At 43.3% G+C, this 16,086-nt stretch overlaps 2 protein-coding genes across 3 annotated transcripts; one reads left to right on the forward strand and one right to left on the reverse strand.

Annotated features, from left to right (window-relative positions):
* Positions 1-724: 724 nt before the first annotated feature.
* rpl27 (ribosomal protein L27) lies at positions 725-6,128 on the reverse strand. The gene is made up of 5 exons (XM_015975894.3): positions 6,023-6,128; positions 5,435-5,517; positions 4,102-4,271; positions 1,444-1,554; positions 725-813 (listed from the first exon to the last, which is right to left on the reverse strand). Exons 2-5 carry the CDS (start codon positions 5,513-5,515, stop codon positions 765-767), a joined length of 411 nt encoding a protein of 136 aa, XP_015831380.1. The 5' UTR covers positions 5,516-5,517; positions 6,023-6,128; the 3' UTR covers positions 725-764.
* A 1,837-nt stretch (positions 6,129-7,965) lies between these two features.
* On the forward strand, positions 7,966-14,641 carry rundc1 (RUN domain containing 1). Of its 2 annotated transcripts, none has more exons than XM_015975884.3 (5): positions 7,966-8,478; positions 9,641-9,799; positions 11,905-12,103; positions 12,206-12,292; positions 13,551-14,641. In XM_015975884.3, exons 1-5 carry the CDS (start codon positions 8,098-8,100, stop codon positions 14,414-14,416), a joined length of 1,692 nt encoding a protein of 563 aa, XP_015831370.1. In that variant the 5' UTR covers positions 7,966-8,097; the 3' UTR covers positions 14,417-14,641. The 2 variants fall into 2 exon arrangements, with proteins under 2 accessions (XP_015831370.1, XP_015831371.1); XM_015975885.3 differs by having other exon boundaries at positions 13,554-14,641.
* The last annotated feature ends 1,445 nt before the right edge of the window (positions 14,642-16,086 follow it).

Below are 16,086 nucleotides of genomic sequence, written 5' to 3' on the forward strand. Positions count from 1 at the left end.
ACATAATTAGTAATGACTTAGATGCTTTTGATGCCAGTAGGATACTTCTATTATGTTAATAAAAATTGCATTACTTTACTGACACATATAACATTGTCATATATTTAAACTTTAAAGCCAGATGACCAGTTTCAAAGATTTCAGCCCAAGTTGCTGCTGAAAATACTAAAACATAAGATTGCAATAAAAATCTGAGCTGCTCATTTCATTTTTGCTGACAATACCAGCAGGAGGCTGTGGGCTGAAGTAGGATTTGATGATAGATGAACTCCAAATACAAACCCTTCGACTACCTGGGGACATTGCGACCAAGTCCATTGTCTCTGGGGAGGAGCGGATAAAAACAAGCAAACATCTACTCCAACTTAAAGTAAACCATAGTTTCTTCCCAATTTCATTTAACTCACCCTGGTTAACGAAACTAAACAGTTTAGCAAGAACCTCTGCAGGCTGACGCAGCAGCACGGTATGGTCATTCATCTTTGACCGTTCTCTTGTTCAGAGCTCTCATCTCCATGTCGTGTATAGCGGTTAGATAACGCAAATTAAAAAGTTAATGATCAAGTGGTCTGAAAACAATTTCCTTAACTAGTTTTCAAGAAACTGTGCTCAGAACACATTTAAATGCATCATAAAAGGAATATGTGTATTGATATTTGACAAATGTGTCCAACAACACCCCCTGCAATCAAAATGACACACTGATGGAAAAAATGAGTCGAAATTCATTTTTTTAAACATTTATTTTGTGAAACTGAGTGAAGTTAGAACCGGAGCTTCTGGAAGAACCACTTGTTCTTTCCCGTCTTGTACCTAAAAATGACAAAACAACAGGTTTTAATTACATTTCCACAGCCAGCCGAGTTCACACATTAAGCCTGGTTTATACTGCATCAGCACAGACACGGAACACCATTATCCGTCCGCAAGCCTGTGATTGGTCAGGATGCTGCTTCATTTAACTTTGCAGACAGCACCGCCATTCCCCCTCAAAACAATTTAAACTGAAGGCATCTAGCAACATACACGGAGCAGAAAGAAGAATGTCTCGTGGAAAATGTCAGACAGTAATAATCATGCCTGAAGGAGTACAAAGACACAGAGCAAACTTTTTATTTGTGTCAGGAAATTACAGAGGTGGTGACTGGATGAGGAGGTGGAGGACAAATTTGTTTGTGTTAAAAGTGTCTGAAATACATAACAATGTAAACACACAAGACCTGACTGCAATAGTGGCAGGGTGCACCAGAAAAGCGCTACGCCCCCTGCTGGCGGGGAATCACAACACTCACACCAACAGAGAAGCATAAACTTCTAGTCAATACGCGTGGGTGTAAACACAAAGTTGCTGGTGTAGAAGAATAAACTAGGCTTTCACGAGATAGCAGGTGAGCATTTACATTTAAACAAGAGTCGTGCTGTTCTAGGAATACGGAATCTCACCTCTCCTCAAACTTGACTTTAGCCTCCCGCCTGGCTTTGCGTTTGAGAGCAGGATCCCTGAAGACATCCTTGTTGACGACAGTTTTGTCCAGAGGAATATCCACAGAATATCTGGGAGTGAAGGAAGGCAAAATGAGCACCACTCCACGGCTGAGAGCAGCCTTTACAGTTAGCATACTGAGGACATCCTAAATCTAACGGCAGGAAATTTAAATGGAAACACTTTAGCACCGCGGTACATTAAGCCTGAACTTGTCACACTCAAGCTTAAGCTACTTTTGCTCAAATTTCAAAAAGCATTGAACACTTTTAATCTTTGACAATCTCACTGGCAAAGTCAATATTTCCTTTAACAGAACAGCCTCATAGAGTTTGTTTATTCTAAGCTAGCTAACACCATAAATGCATGCATTATATCCAATAGAAGCATCCAGCGCACCAATTACCCCCAAATTCCACAGCCTCCGCTCCGCCCCCGCCTTCCGCAGCCGCTCGCTTCCGAACTCAATTTTTACTGGTATGCGCTCTACAACGGCTCCGCTCCGGTGCGGAGACCTGAGCTGGGCAAACAAGCATGCGCGGGATTTTTGAGATCTTGCGATACAGTCCGAGCAATAAATGCGGAAGTGAGATCCACACCCGTTGTGTGGGAGAAACATCGGCATGAACTGTTTAATCTGCCCATCATTTGTGTTGAGATCAGCAGTGTTTGGATCAACAAAGTGTGACTACTTTGATAGTAGAAACTGTATTTATGGCTTATTTTTGTGCATTTAAAGTTCAGCCGCCATTGATCGTTGTTAAAAGTTGTTAAACCTGTGCATATGAAACAAGAAACGCCTTTTGTTTATCGATTTATTGTGAAAAACGGAAGTTGTGCTCGCTCCTTTTCCTGTTGGGCGATGGTGATTTCTGTCCATTGACTGCGGAGGTGCTCCGGCGTCTGGCGAAAATAGGATCGGTTCTATTTTTGCCGGACGCCGGAACAGAGGGCGGCGCACGGCGCCACACTGCCGGAGCGCGGCCGCAGTAGTGGAATTGCTCTGATTGACTACAACGGGACCGATTTTGCTCCGGCGTTCGTGTCGGAGCGGAGCGGAGGTAGTGGAATTTGGGGGTTAGCCACCAGAAAATGATCTAAAATATTTCTGTTCTGAAGGGTAATAACTAAAGACACTGCTGCTTCTACTTAAGTGATGATACATTATTAGAAACGAAGATCATCTGAAGGTTTTGAGGAGGAATCGGGGATAAACCAGAAATCCCCACATCAGCACATCTGATCAACAAAACAAATTCATGCATCTCAAAGATAACTACAAGCTTCCTTCTGAGTTTATTAAAATGGTTTTATAAATAGATTTCATGCCTACTGCACACAAACACTGTATTCTCTTGAAAAATCACACAAAATAAAATAAGAAATTTTTGGGCCGATACCGATATTAAGATCACTGTTATGGCCGATAACCAGTATTTGCCGATACCGTTATACCGACATTAATGCTTCTAAAATCAGCAGCTTTTGTATAGAATGAAAACGATTAAAGCTGAATTTATGTTACGTACACACATCACACACATTTACACTTATGAGATTATTACAATCACATGACTAAACAATTACACATCACCCCCCTCACCCTCACGATAAACAAATGGAGACAAGATGGGAAATATATCGGTTGTGAATATCGGCCTGGTTTTATTTATCGGACCGATACCGATATGTTAAATGACTAACATCGGCTGATACCGATACATTGTCCATCCCTACTGTGTACACAACAAAAAGCCGTGTTATTCACATATTTCTAGGCTTGATGTGAGATGGCTGTACCGTAAATTATGTGATTGAAATTGTACCTTCCGATTTCCACTGTAACTAATCTGCAGAGCCTAACCCCCAAATTCCACAACCTCTGCTCCGCCCCCGCCTTCCGCAGCCGCTCGCTTCCGAACTCAATTTTTACTGGTACCCGCTCTACAACGGCTCCGCTCCGGTGCGGAGACCTGAGCTGGGCAAACAAGCATGCGCGGGATTTTTGAGATCTTGCGATACAGTCCGAGCAATAAACGCAGAAGTTAGATCCAAACACCCGTTGTGTGGGAGAAGCATCGGCATGAACTGTTTAATCTGCCCATCATTTGTGTTGAGAGATCAGCAGTGTTTGGATCAACAAAGTGTGACTACTTTGATAGTAGAAACTGTATTTATGGCTTACTTTTGTGCATTTAAACTTCAGCCGTCATTGATCGTTGTTAAAAGTTGTTAAACCTGTTCATATGAAACAAGAAACGCCTTTTGTTTATTGATTTATTGTGAAAAACGGAAGTTGTGCTTGCTCCTTTTCCTGTTGGGCCGTTGTGATTTCTGTCCATTGACTGCGGAGGTGCTCCGGCAAAAATAGGATCGATTCTATTTTTGCCGGACGCCGGAACAGAGGGCGGCGCATGGCGCCGCACTGCCGGAGCACGGCCGCAGTAGTGGAATTGCTCTGATTGACTACAACGGGACCGATTTTGCTCCGGCGTTCGTGTCGGAGCGGAGCGGAGGTAGTGGAATTTGGGGGTGAAAGCTTTTGATCTGAACAGTCAACAACCTTTTCAATAAAACTTGCAAAACACAAAAAAACAGTGTGGCATTGTGACACTGACCTGGTGGGCATGAGGTGGTTGTAGTTGAAAACTTTGACAAAGGCCTTGATCTTGGACCTCTTGGCGATCTTCTTCTTGCCCATAGTTGTGGTCACTTTACGGGGATAGCGGTCAATGCCTGCAACCAGAGCGTGACTGTAGGGACGGTCGGCGGTGCCATCGTCAATGTTCTGCCAAGAGATCAATAAATTGTAAAATCAGGTTTGGTACAAATTTAAACATAAATGTTGCCACAAAGACAATGACAGCTGCTGCTAGAAATTTTCAACATTCTGAGCGGGATGACCAGTTATCTGGCTGTAGGATCAATCGGGCTACAGGCAGAGAACTCTGCTGTTGTGTCCTTGTGCAAGACATAGGGCTGGGCAATTAATAGAAAATGTATCTATTACATCTATTGTCCTAATTTTCCATGGCAATAAATTCAATAAAAAAATGGAAAGGTGTGTGGGTTGGGTTTGCACATACATGTAGTTATCGTTCATTTATCGTTATCGAGGTGAACTCCTCAATATACCATGATATTGATTTTAGGCCATATCGCCCAGCCCTAGCTAGACACCTCTCTCACCTTGGCTGCTGGTGGTGGTAAAAGGGACCAGTGCTGCCTGTTTGGCATCTTCGCCTGTCAGTGACCCAGGGCAGCTGTGGCTAAATTATAGATTGGGGGTAGGCAATCCTGATTCTCGAGTGCTGCCATCCAGCATGTTTTAATTACGTCCCCAGTTTCAACACACCGATTTTAATCAGCTGGTAATTAACAGGCTTCTGCAGAGCTCGAGCAGCTGAACAGGTGATTCAACCACTGGATCAGAAGTGTTGCAACTAAAATATGCTGAATAGCATCACTCGAGAACCAAGATTGTCTAATCACCACCAGTGTGTGAATGTATGAACTGCACTGTAGTGCAGGGGTATTCAATTCTGGTCCTCAAGGTCCAGTACCCAGCACGTTTCAGTGGTTTCTCTGATTCAACACATTTGATGCATCTGTGCAGCAGCTCATCAGGCTCTGCAGAAGCCTGTTAATCACCTGCGGACTGAAATCGGGTGTGTTGATGGAGTTAAAACTAAAAATGTGCTGGATATCAGATCTCCAGGCCCCACATTGCATACCCCTGCTGTATTATAAAGCACTTTGGTGTCCTCTTGGACTCTGAAAGGCACTATACCAGTACGATTATTGAACATTTCTTTCCACTAAATGTGACATTTCCATGAAGGTCTTTCAAAAACCCGTCAGTCACGTCTTGACCTGATATCTGTAGTTTCTGTATTGTGTCGAGACTTTTCACAGAGCCATCACAATCCAGCAGTAAATGACTAGTTTTACCTTCACGATTACCGCTTTACGTCCGGCGTAGCGTCCAGCTAGGACCATCACCACCTTTCCAGGCTTCATAAACTTGCCCATTGCTGTAAGAAGAAACACTTTAGGTGTCCGTTTCACTCAACAAAACAGTGCTGACCCACACACACCAAATGCCATCATTAAACATGAGTCTAGGCCTCGTTGGAACTGTATCGTAGTTAGCATTCAGCTACGGAACAGCTAATAAATCAGTTTTACACATTTATTTTGCTCTCACGTTCTCTACGAACTATTTTAACTCAACCTGAAATGTGTCCTAAATTAAACTAACAGATTGTTAATACATTAAAAAAAATACTCCAGCAAGTACGGCAATGAGTTAAACTCAGCGTTTACATTAAGGAAGCTGCCATGTTGGAAAGAGCGGAGGATGAGAAATGTTTCCACTCTAAAGCGCTAATTTTCTTCATAAATCAATGGGAAACGAACATAATAACGAATGTATACTGAAAAGGGGATGACTGCTTTGCATATGTTGAAATACAAACTACAGCACAAGGTAGCTCTGGCACGATGGATGAGGATTACTTGGAAGAAAAATTCACTCACTGATGCTGTTCTACGGCCACCGCTAGCAGGAAAGGAAGTGCTAAAGGATCTAGTCACCTTTGACCCGCTCATATTCCTACGTCACTTCCGGAAGTAGGTTTCAACTGTCGTTATTTATTTCTTTTAATTCAAGAACAATTCATTAAAAAAACAAATGTATTGGTTTACAAAAATGTAAACAAAAAACTGAAATATTGTTTGAATTCCGTTTTTAAAACGGTGTCCAACACTGGCTTTCAAGGGGCCCACTTTTATTTATTGATTTTTTAAAATAATACCACTAGTTGAAATTTTTTATATGTCGGATGGATAAGCCCCTCTTTCAAAACATAAGTTTTTCAGAGCCAGTCCCCTCCTCCTCCGGCCAGACGCTGGAAGCTTTGGAATCGTAGGACGTCCAAGGAAGGTCCCGGCTTTCTCGCCTCTGATTGGCTGGAAGAGCTCTACTACATTTGCTATTTCATGTCACTGCAAACCGTCTTTCCTAGCTGCAGGTTTTTGTCTGCAGCATCGGTCTGCAGCGGTGACTGTGGAAAGAGAGTCTGCAGCCAGATCTTGGGGAATTTGGTGAAGAAGTCCTGTTTTGCAAATATTTTTTTCTGTTTCTCTTATTTAAAAACCCTGAAAAACGTGAAATTTGATAAAATAATAAACCTTGTTACATTTATCACACTGCTTGACATATTATATCTGCTGGGTCTCAAGTATTGAGGTTATAGAACAAGTCAACCCCAAATCAGCTTTTTTTGCTGATAAACTAGGAGTGTCTAATCGTGCTCTATACACATGTAGTCCATAATTTGGCACTTTACTGCATCTTAGTTAAAATTTAAATATTCTGCCTAAAACTGTCAGTGTGGTGCCATCTTCAGGTAAAAACTCTGCACCACATTTGAATTTAAATCTGCCATTGCTGTTGGCCAAGAGGTACACCATGACGTTAGCTGGTACATTATGATGTCACAATGTTGTTCTGAGCTTGTGTGTGTGTGCATTTGTTAGTGGCTCCGCCCTGTCACTCTGCAGGCAACAGCATTTGTTGCTGCAACATAAGGTGGGAGTGGAGTAAGGGTCTTATTTTGCGCAGCTGTGTGCAGTGTGCATTTAACACTACTGCTTAGTCAAAGATGGGTTGAAATATAACGTGTTGGTAGGGCTGGCTAGGTAAGAAAAGTGGAGCTAGGTAAGCTAACCTAGGCAAGTGGAGGCTTCGTTGGTCCACCACGGTCAAAGATCCGTGAGGTCGCACCTGCAGAAGGGAGGTTTGCCGAGTTTTGGTAATGTTTCTCTCCCTTTAGCAGCGTTGGCCTTTTGATCAGAGATCCGCAATCTGCCTTTTAGCTCAGTTTATGTTGGTTCAGAGTCTTTGAGTGTCAATCATTTGCTCTCACCCGCACAGCCCACTCTCAGCTCCACCTCTTTTCCCATTTTTGGATATGTCTGGATGTGACGGCAGGTGTGACATGGCCAAGATGACGGTGGTGGCAACCGTCCATTTGCACTCATTAGCAAATTTAGACAGAAATGGGAGGGCTTTATGTATAATAAAATATACCCAACACCCAATGACTCGAATGTCCCACTTGAACTTTGTCATATAACGATTCGCTGGATAACATTTATGAAGTAATTTGAATGAGAATTCTTGACCTTATTTGTTAGAAAATACTTGTTAGGAATTGTCTGTGTTCTTTTCCAAATAATATTACTGACAAAAGAATTCTGATAAGAAATCAGATACGGATTACATAAGGTTGCTCTTATATTTATAGTTTCTCTAAAGCACGAATATTGTTTTTATGTTCAGCAAGACAAAAATTTCCAACAGGGTTGGGCGACAATCTTCTTCTTTAATTTTGAAGGTAAAGATTCACAACTTCCGGTGATTCCCTGTAACTCCTGCTTGTTCCTCCCTGACGTATGAATCATCTTTCCCAAGATGGCGAAGCACCTGTTTGTTCGGCGATGTCTTTTTTTTGTCTTCGGCGCGCTACTAGACAACTAACCATCTGAAACACGGCGGTAACAAACTGAGGACCAACAGTAAAGGGCTGGAGTAAACTACGTCGTCCAACATGTCCACAGAGGAGCTGTCAGCCTCGGACAGCGAGGCTGTGTTCGCCGGCGCAGGAGAGCGATGGGCACCGGTGGGCGCTGTGGCCAGCCCCGAGGATGAGAGCGGTGGGCAGCCGAGACTAAGAGGATTATTGTCGGCCTCCGATGAAGAGATGGCCGCCCGGTTGAGGAAGCTCGAAGAGGAGCAGGACCTGCTGAATTCTTCTCTTCTCGCTCTGACCTCTCACTTCGCTCAGGTTCAGTTCCGACTCAAGCAGATTGTCCACGCGCAGAGCGAAGAGAAGGAGAGGATGCTGGCGGAGCTGGAGGACTTCGCCTTCAGGGGTTGCCCTCATGTCCTGGGCTGCAGAGCTCATGATGCCAAACAGCTGGAGAACTCGGTGAGCTTCCAGTCCACACCGTCAAAGTATAAACAAACATAAACCTCCACTCTTCCAGCTCTCTGTGAACGTTTAAGGAAAAGTTTATTTGTCATTAACACTTGATCACTGAGGTGATATAAGCATATGTAAATAAGACAAATCACACTGGCAGAAAGATATTTCCAGTTTCATAAAGGAGATCGTAGGAAGGGGTCTTTATATAATAAACATTTAAGTAGTTCTGAACCACTTGTGGTTATTAAGTCATCTTGTTTTACAGAATCAACAGAAATATCAGCTGGCAACCAGAATCTACCAATATTCAGCTGATCAGCCTGAATAGTGATTAGTCAATTTAGTGACACTAAATGTCAATGTGGAAGTTTTAACTTCCTGAGTCGTATTTTCAGATGTTGAAAATTGTATTCCTGTAATTGTATTTCTTTAGGATGAATCAGAATCGGCTTGAATCGTTAACAGCAGGTTAGAGGTTTACAATGATAGGAAAATTGGTATTAGCCCTCAAACCAGAATCAGTGCGTTTCTCTTCTCTTATTCCCCTAAAGCATTAACGCCCCTATTTTGTAGCTTGCCATTATGCATGTTTCAAAACACTTTAATTCCTACTGCATCAAATTAATAATCTAGTTATATTAGTGAGGATAAGCACTTGGCGTGTGACTCGTGTACGCCTTGCTTCACACACAAATGAACCACGATGATTCACTGGCTCTGAGCTGTTGGATTAAATCTGACCGAGCCGTTGCGTCACCCTTCAGGCCGCTGCGCCCACCTGTCTTTTGTTTCTGACTTTTTCTTATCTTTGATGGAAAATGTTACCCTATCATGAGTTAGTTCTAATTAAAAAAAAACAAACACCTGCAGTAGTTTACACTCAGTGATGTTTACACTCAGCGTCTTTTGTTCCTGATGCTATGAAGTGACATTTCAACATAATGACATTAGAACACATTGTGTTCATCCTAAAGACCATTTTCTGTGTTTTCTTTGTGAATGCTTCATTTGTAGGGGGATCTGGTGAGTATTATTTCTGTTAGACGGTTTAATGTAAATATATTGACTTAAACAGAACATCCAGCTCCACAAATCCTGTTATACAGTAACCCAGCCTCTTTTTATTTCTAAGTATTTACTTTTGTGTATTTGTATTTCCTGCCAGAGTGAGCGGGAGAAGAGGGAGCGCCTAGAGGCTCAGAGGGAAAAACAAAAGGATCTCATTTTCCAGCTGAAAACGCAGCTGGACGATCTCGAACGCTTCGCCTACCAGGAGGGCAGCTATGACTCGTTGCCGCAGTCTGTTGTCATGGAGAGACAGAAGGTATGAAAGTAGAAATGCAAAAACGCACTGCTTCAGGCCCCACTGATGCTCACAAGCTGTAATCAGCCTCTCGGTGTCTTTTTATAATCATAAATACAAATTTAACCTTCAACCTTATTAAAACAGCAGAGGCTTCTTTTCTGGGTTGTCAGTTATGTTCAGGAAATAAATAATGCTGTTTCGTTATTTAAGATCGGGTGTCAAACAACTATTCCCTGACCACTACGGTGTTGTTGGAAAGCTGCGTTTGTTCTCTTGCCACGTTGGACGTAAAACATTCAGATGTTTGTCTCAGTGTGCCACACAGCCAGTTAGATGTTGTCTAAGCAGCCAGTTTACATGTTGGATGTATTTGTGTTCCGTTTTGTTTGCTCGTCCCAGAACTGAGTGGCACTTCCCTGTTTGCATAACTGAAGGTGTAGTTCAGGAAGTCCAGAGTAAACGGCTCCTGGAACGGCTGATTAGTGAGACGCAGCTTAGTTGTTCTAACACTGACTTCACGTTGAGGATCAGGAAGTGGTTTGCCACATCAGACTGGATCAGGAATAATAACTTTACTATGATCAAACCTACTTTTTATTGGTGGGTTTTTCCATCGTTTGGCCTCTGCTGCAGAGCTGATATATTTAGCTTTCATTTGAATAGTTTGGTGTCGTGTCCGATTTTTACCAAAAGTCTAATGAATAAAATTCTCCAAAACGGATGATGATGTTGGTTATTATTATAATTAAAGCTGCAATGGCTAATTTGAAAAACAAATTTGCTTAAAAACATTCAGTTCGTGCCTCTTAACAATGTTCTAACATAAACTGTGGAGATTAAAAATAAAAACTAAAGCCCTTTTTATGAGACACACTGTGGCGGCAAATCAGCGTAATATTACCTCAGCGGTGTGTTTTATAAACACGCCATGCTGGCATGAGGTTGCACAAATTTTGCGGCATTCGTTCCGCCTCACTTGGTAGTATTGCTGTGGTAATTTTCTGTCTCGTAAACGACGATTGCGCCTTTGCGCAACAGAGGGAGGTGTCATTAGGATGTAGGGAGTAGGGGTTGTATCAACTAGTCGACTTCACTGCTCTGTAGTGACTTTTTATGCTTGTCATCGACTAGTCGCTGTCACGTGATAATGACCGGCAAGATGCAGTCCTCGGAAAAGACAGCAGGTGATGAGCCCCTGCGCGTCGGGAGGCGACGCCAGAGCGTCGGTAGCTGACGCCTGCCGTAAAACGGACATTTGACCGAATTGTGACCTTTACCCTATTACAATTTAACATTCCCCTCACCCCCATCCTAACCTTAACCAGCTTGTGCATGCAAAGCTCTGATCGTTGACGCGCTCCAGACATCTGCGTCCTGAGCACGGCCACAGTAACATTATCAAATCAGGTGTCGCCACCTCAAAAACTAATTTAACACGCGATCGTTCATGTCGGCTCATTTCCTTTTATGTTTTCTGTCTTTTATTTGTGCCTGATGCTTTTCGCTGCTGTGGATCGGGGCGCATCACCTGTTTTGTCCTCCGGTGACGCACCTCACCTGTGCGGCCGGCGCGCACCCCACTGTTTTCGCGGTCGGTAGATCTTTTAGAACTGCAGTTCAAAGGTAACTCATAAGGTGAATATATATGAACCCAGGTAGCCGTTTTTCTTTAGGATTGAGAGGAGATGCAGGAAGATAATAAACAGGCAGGACAGAAAAATAGTCAAATAAAAACAAGTTAGTTTTTGTACCTGGTGGTTGCAGCAAACAGACACCATTGAAGGTAATCAGAAGTGAGGAACAGAAAATGAAATAATTATTTTAATGTTTAGGGCAGCAGGAACTCCGAGAGGCTGCAGACGCATCGGTGGGTTTGCGGCCGCTGCACAGGGGGAGGGGGGAGAGGGCTGAAGCGGAGCAGTATAGATGCAGAAACTACCGTTGTTAAAAGAGATGTGTTACTTAGAAAATATGGGCACAATTTTTAATTGCCAAAAACTCCAGGAAACCAAACAAAATATGTCATCACAAATAAATTATTGTCAAAGCAAAAAACGTCACATTTTTAAAACCATCAAATCACAGAGAACAGGTTTGATGTTCAGCTTGTGTCTCATTTCCAGGTCATCATTGATGAACTGATCAAGAAGCTGGATGTGAATCTGAACGAGGACATTGGGAACTTGTCACCTGAGGAGCTGAGGCAGAGAGTGGACGCCGCCATTGCTCAGATAGTGAACCCGGCGAGAGTCAAAGAGCAGCTGGTCGAGCAGCTGAAAACCCAGATCAGGGACCTGGAGATGTTTATCAACTTCATTCAGGGTACACAGGCCCCGGGTCTCACTGAAATGCTTCATTCTTTGTTCCAGTTCCTACTTTTTAGCCTTATTATTCAGTCTGACCTTTTCTGTTTATTTCCAAAAGATGAAGTGGGGAACCCTCTCTTATCAGATGGTGGACCCAGTCAGCAGCCGAAAGCAGCAGGGACCAAAGCAGGAGTAAAAAAGAAAGGTAGGTCTCAGAGATAGACCAATGTGGGTTTTCTTTTGCTGATATGCAGAAGTCATGGTCAGCCAATGGCCAATTTTCTTTGCTGATATCTAGATGTTTTCTGCCTTACTTGCATGCTAAAATGTCCCTAATAACAACCAATACTAATTGGTTTTTAAAGCACTTCACAGTGGGCCAATGAGCCCAAGAAAGTGCGGCACAGAGAAGAGGCAATACAAGAAAACAATCCCAGAAATACATCTAAAGCTGAAGATAAAATGGAGATATTAAAAAGCTAATGAGGTTAACAAGACAAAATAGGTTCAAACAGAGGATGAACCGATGAAAACACACAAAACATCACAATGAAGAAAAAGCCAAGATCAAAATGAGTCAGTCGCACCACACTGAGTTGAACTATTCAATCTTAATTTTGTGCTCCATATTAAAATCAAACATTTAACCAAAGTTCATCAAACATTAAAATAATTAACCATCTATTAAACACACAAAACAGGTGAATATCAGTAAATGTTTAGAGCATTTATTATAGTGATGTGTCGGTCGTGAACGAACCGGCTCTAAGAGCCGGCTCTTTGAAGTGAACGACGGGAGCCGGCTCGTCATTGGGAGCCGTCCCCTCCCCTCCCCCTCCCCCCTGCCTTGGTGAAAGCTACAGGCGATTGGTCAACATGTGTAACTGTGTGTCCAGACTGTCCACACACAGAGCAGTAGGGGCGGGGAAGAGGGAGGATCATACTCAGACAGACACACAGCAGAGCACATGTGGGAGGAGGGAGACGAGAGGGAATGAGGAGGAGGAAAAAGGCGAGCGAGAGGGAGGAGAGTGCGACGAAGACGGTGAGAAAATGAGCGCCAGCAGTCGGAAAGTGGAGATTTCTAGCATTGTTTTGGTTATAAATGTACTCTACGCAACAGAAAATCTGAGGAGCCACTTGGGAGTCGAAAGAGCCGGCTCTTTTTGGTGAGCTGAGCCAAAAGAACCGGCTCTCTAAAAAGAGCCGTAATTCCCATCACTAATTTATTAAGCAGAGCTTTGTAAGGGACATAAATATACATTTGTCAGCAGCACCAGGCAGCCTGCAGATGTGCCTGCTTTTAAATCAGCACCTGATGTGTCAGTCTACCGATATATCGCTCTAATCTCTATCACAAATGTACTTTGTATCCATGCTTTTCATTCCAATTTAAAAGCTTATCTGAGAAGGTTTGTTTTCCTAGCATGTGCGTTTTAACCCTGGCTCTCCTCCTCACCAAGCAGTAGATCAGGATCAGGCCCAGAGGATGCATGAGACCGGCCTCCAGCTCATCCAGAAGGCCCTTGCTGTGCTGCAGATCTTTGCTGCGAGTCAGTTCGGTTGCTCCACCGGTCACGTCCCACAGAACATGTGGTCTCAGGACTCCGCTGGGTTGGACTATGGGCCTCTGCTGCAGCGTCTGGAGGCAGCTGTAGAGAAGGTCCGAGTGTTGGGTTCACGCAGACATCCTTCTGTTGAGCATGTGGTCAGCTACACCAGCACATCCCCTCTCGGGGCTCGAGATGAGCTGACGACAGCTGTAAGGAAGGAGCTGGCGACTGCCCTGAAGGACTTATTGGCTCATGGCCTCTTCTCACCTTCACAAACCATGAGTTTGGTGTTGGCGCCCATTTCCTGCCTTCTGCCTTACAGACCTGCCCCACAAACAATGCACCCATGGGAACTCTTTGTGAAGTACTACCATTCCAAAAACGGTAAGGCGTTTGTGGAGTCACCGGCCCGCCAGCTCTCTCAGTCCTTCAGCCTAAATGTAGGCAGCGGCCCGGGGACCGTCACACCGAAGCAGTCCTTCCTGTGGGCCATTCACGCGGTTCTGAAAGAGCATGGACGGTACAAAAGAGGACCGGACACGGAGTTCAAAGCTCTGGTGTGCATGGCTCTGAATGAGCAGCGGCTTGTGTCGTGGCTGAACCTGCTGTGCAAATCCGGTACTCTGATACACCCGCACTACCAGTCCTGGAGCTACATGGCCCAGACCGGCTTTGAAGGAGCACTTCGCATCCTGGGTCGCATCAGCCACCTCAGATTCAACCTCCCAATGGACTTGGCTGTACGACAACTGAAAAACATTAAAGATGCTTTCTAATGAGGCAAGAAGTCAAAGACAAATGGGAGAATGAAGTCCTGTTGTTGAAGCTTTTTAACAGCTAAACCACACTGCTCTTAGCTAGTGTTCAGGACCAAAAGCGTGACCATGTGTTTCAAAAATGTTAACTTTTAAACATTATGTAAGCATCAACCATCTAAAGTGAAGTCTGTGGTATTGGCAGTACCTGCATGGATGTTGTGTAATCTGGATATTCCACTTTAAGATACCCAACTGTCCGGAAGACAGAGCTGCTTGTACCGTAAACATGCCTTAGAGTTGGGACTGAGATTACCTCACCCTTCGTAAGCCTTCTGGACCTTTTTGACCTGTGCTCAGCCTACCGTATCATCCTACCTGATAGTGCCCTGACCTATGCAGCACACCTGTGCAGTAGTGAGATTTGTTTTGTGGCTTCCTATTGAGCAGGTCCAGGAAGAAAATGAAAGGACAGAAACTTTGCGGGTTCCTCGGGAACTGGGATCGTTCACTGGTTGTAGTCAGAAGTGCGTCGGTCACAGTGTTTAGCAGGTGAGCCGTCTGTAGCAAACTGGTGACGCTAAAGTAAAAGCACTACAGTTAGCTTTAAAAGTGTCTTACAGTTTCCACCTGAGCACATTTTCTGTGTTGTGTATCAGCTTTCAGTTGTATTTAATGTAGCTTCTCCTTTTTGTTTTTGTTGTGTGTGTGCGCGTGCACGTGTATGTGTTTGCGTGTGTGTTAGCATTTTGACCCTGTTTGAGCTGCTAACCGGGATATGAGCATGTCTCATATTTACGGAATTGTGGGATGTAAAAGCTGTAGTTTTATTCCAGATGGTCTTTTATCTTCCAGAAACAGCCGAGCTGCGTAAACCATAAATTTATTTAACGAATGTATAACTAGAGATGCTATTCCACTGAAGTTTGTGCGTATTTGCTGCATGTTTTGCAAATGCTTTTGAAAGGAAAACCCCTCAGTGTTCCTGTGACCATGTACGTATCAAACCCACACATGTATTTCCAGAGTTACACACCCAATGTTTCTTGTAGCGCACCGTTACAAACTTACTTTCTGTGTGGGGCAAATGATGTATATTATGCTTGTTATTTTCTCTTTTGTTGTTCGTCTTTTTATTTATTAATCTGATTAAAGACATTTGAACGCTTCGGCGTAGCTGCTGTAAACCGTAGCAGTTCAGTCTGGAAGCCAAACATGACATTTTTGCAGTTTTTTAAATCGCTTTAATCACAGAGAAAATGTGGGGAGATATGAATTGTGTTGGTTCTAGTTTTTATTGTATTTAATGTAAAGCTACAGTTGTATTAATAAATTGATGCTAAAAGAAAAGCTGTGATTCTTCCTGGGTTGCATTATTATTATTATTATTATCAGTGTTGGTTTTTACTCTTCTAATGACACAACTCATACATACCAGCTACTTCTTCTCTCACTCAACAGGTCAAAATACGACAGATCCAAGTTTGGCACAACTGGCCGCACATTACATTTCTGTAGCTTAAGTGTGCAGGATGAGATTTTAGTTACCTACAATTATTTAGTTTTTCTTTTATAAAGAAAAAGACTCCACATTAGTAAAGGAAGTTTACTGTTCAACTACATCATATTGTGATATCGGTTAAAGACCCATGTTGAGCACCCCAGCTTGACTATATAAGGTTGGGACAAAG

This window comes from Nothobranchius furzeri, chromosome 5 (genome assembly GCF_043380555.1).
Source record: "Nothobranchius furzeri strain GRZ-AD chromosome 5, NfurGRZ-RIMD1, whole genome shotgun sequence".
Taxonomy (NCBI): Eukaryota; Metazoa; Chordata; class Actinopteri; order Cyprinodontiformes; family Nothobranchiidae; genus Nothobranchius; species Nothobranchius furzeri.

What these genes read in the sequence shown, in the direction of transcription:
- rpl27 (XM_015975894.3), bottom strand. Translation starts at nt 5,515, where the DNA reads ATGGGCAAGTTTATGAAGCCTGGAAAGGTGGTGATGGTCCTAGCTGGA. An exon ending in GTAAAGCGGTAATCGTGAAG is followed by an intron (nt 4,272 to 5,434) that starts GTAAAACTAGTC and finishes ATCTCTTGGCAG; the next exon opens with AACATTGACGATGGCACCGC. An exon ending in AACCACCTCATGCCCACCAG is followed by an intron (nt 1,555 to 4,101) that starts GTCAGTGTCACA and finishes CTTCACTCCCAG; the next exon opens with ATATTCTGTGGATATTCCTC.
- rundc1 (XM_015975884.3), top strand. Translation starts at nt 8,098, where the DNA reads ATGTCCACAGAGGAGCTGTCAGCCTCGGACAGCGAGGCTGTGTTCGCC. An exon ending in TTGTCATGGAGAGACAGAAG is followed by an intron (nt 9,800 to 11,904) that starts GTATGAAAGTAG and finishes TCTCATTTCCAG; the next exon opens with GTCATCATTGATGAACTGAT. An exon ending in AGCAGGAGTAAAAAAGAAAG is followed by an intron (nt 12,293 to 13,550) that starts GTAGGTCTCAGA and finishes CTCCTCACCAAG; the next exon opens with CAGTAGATCAGGATCAGGCC.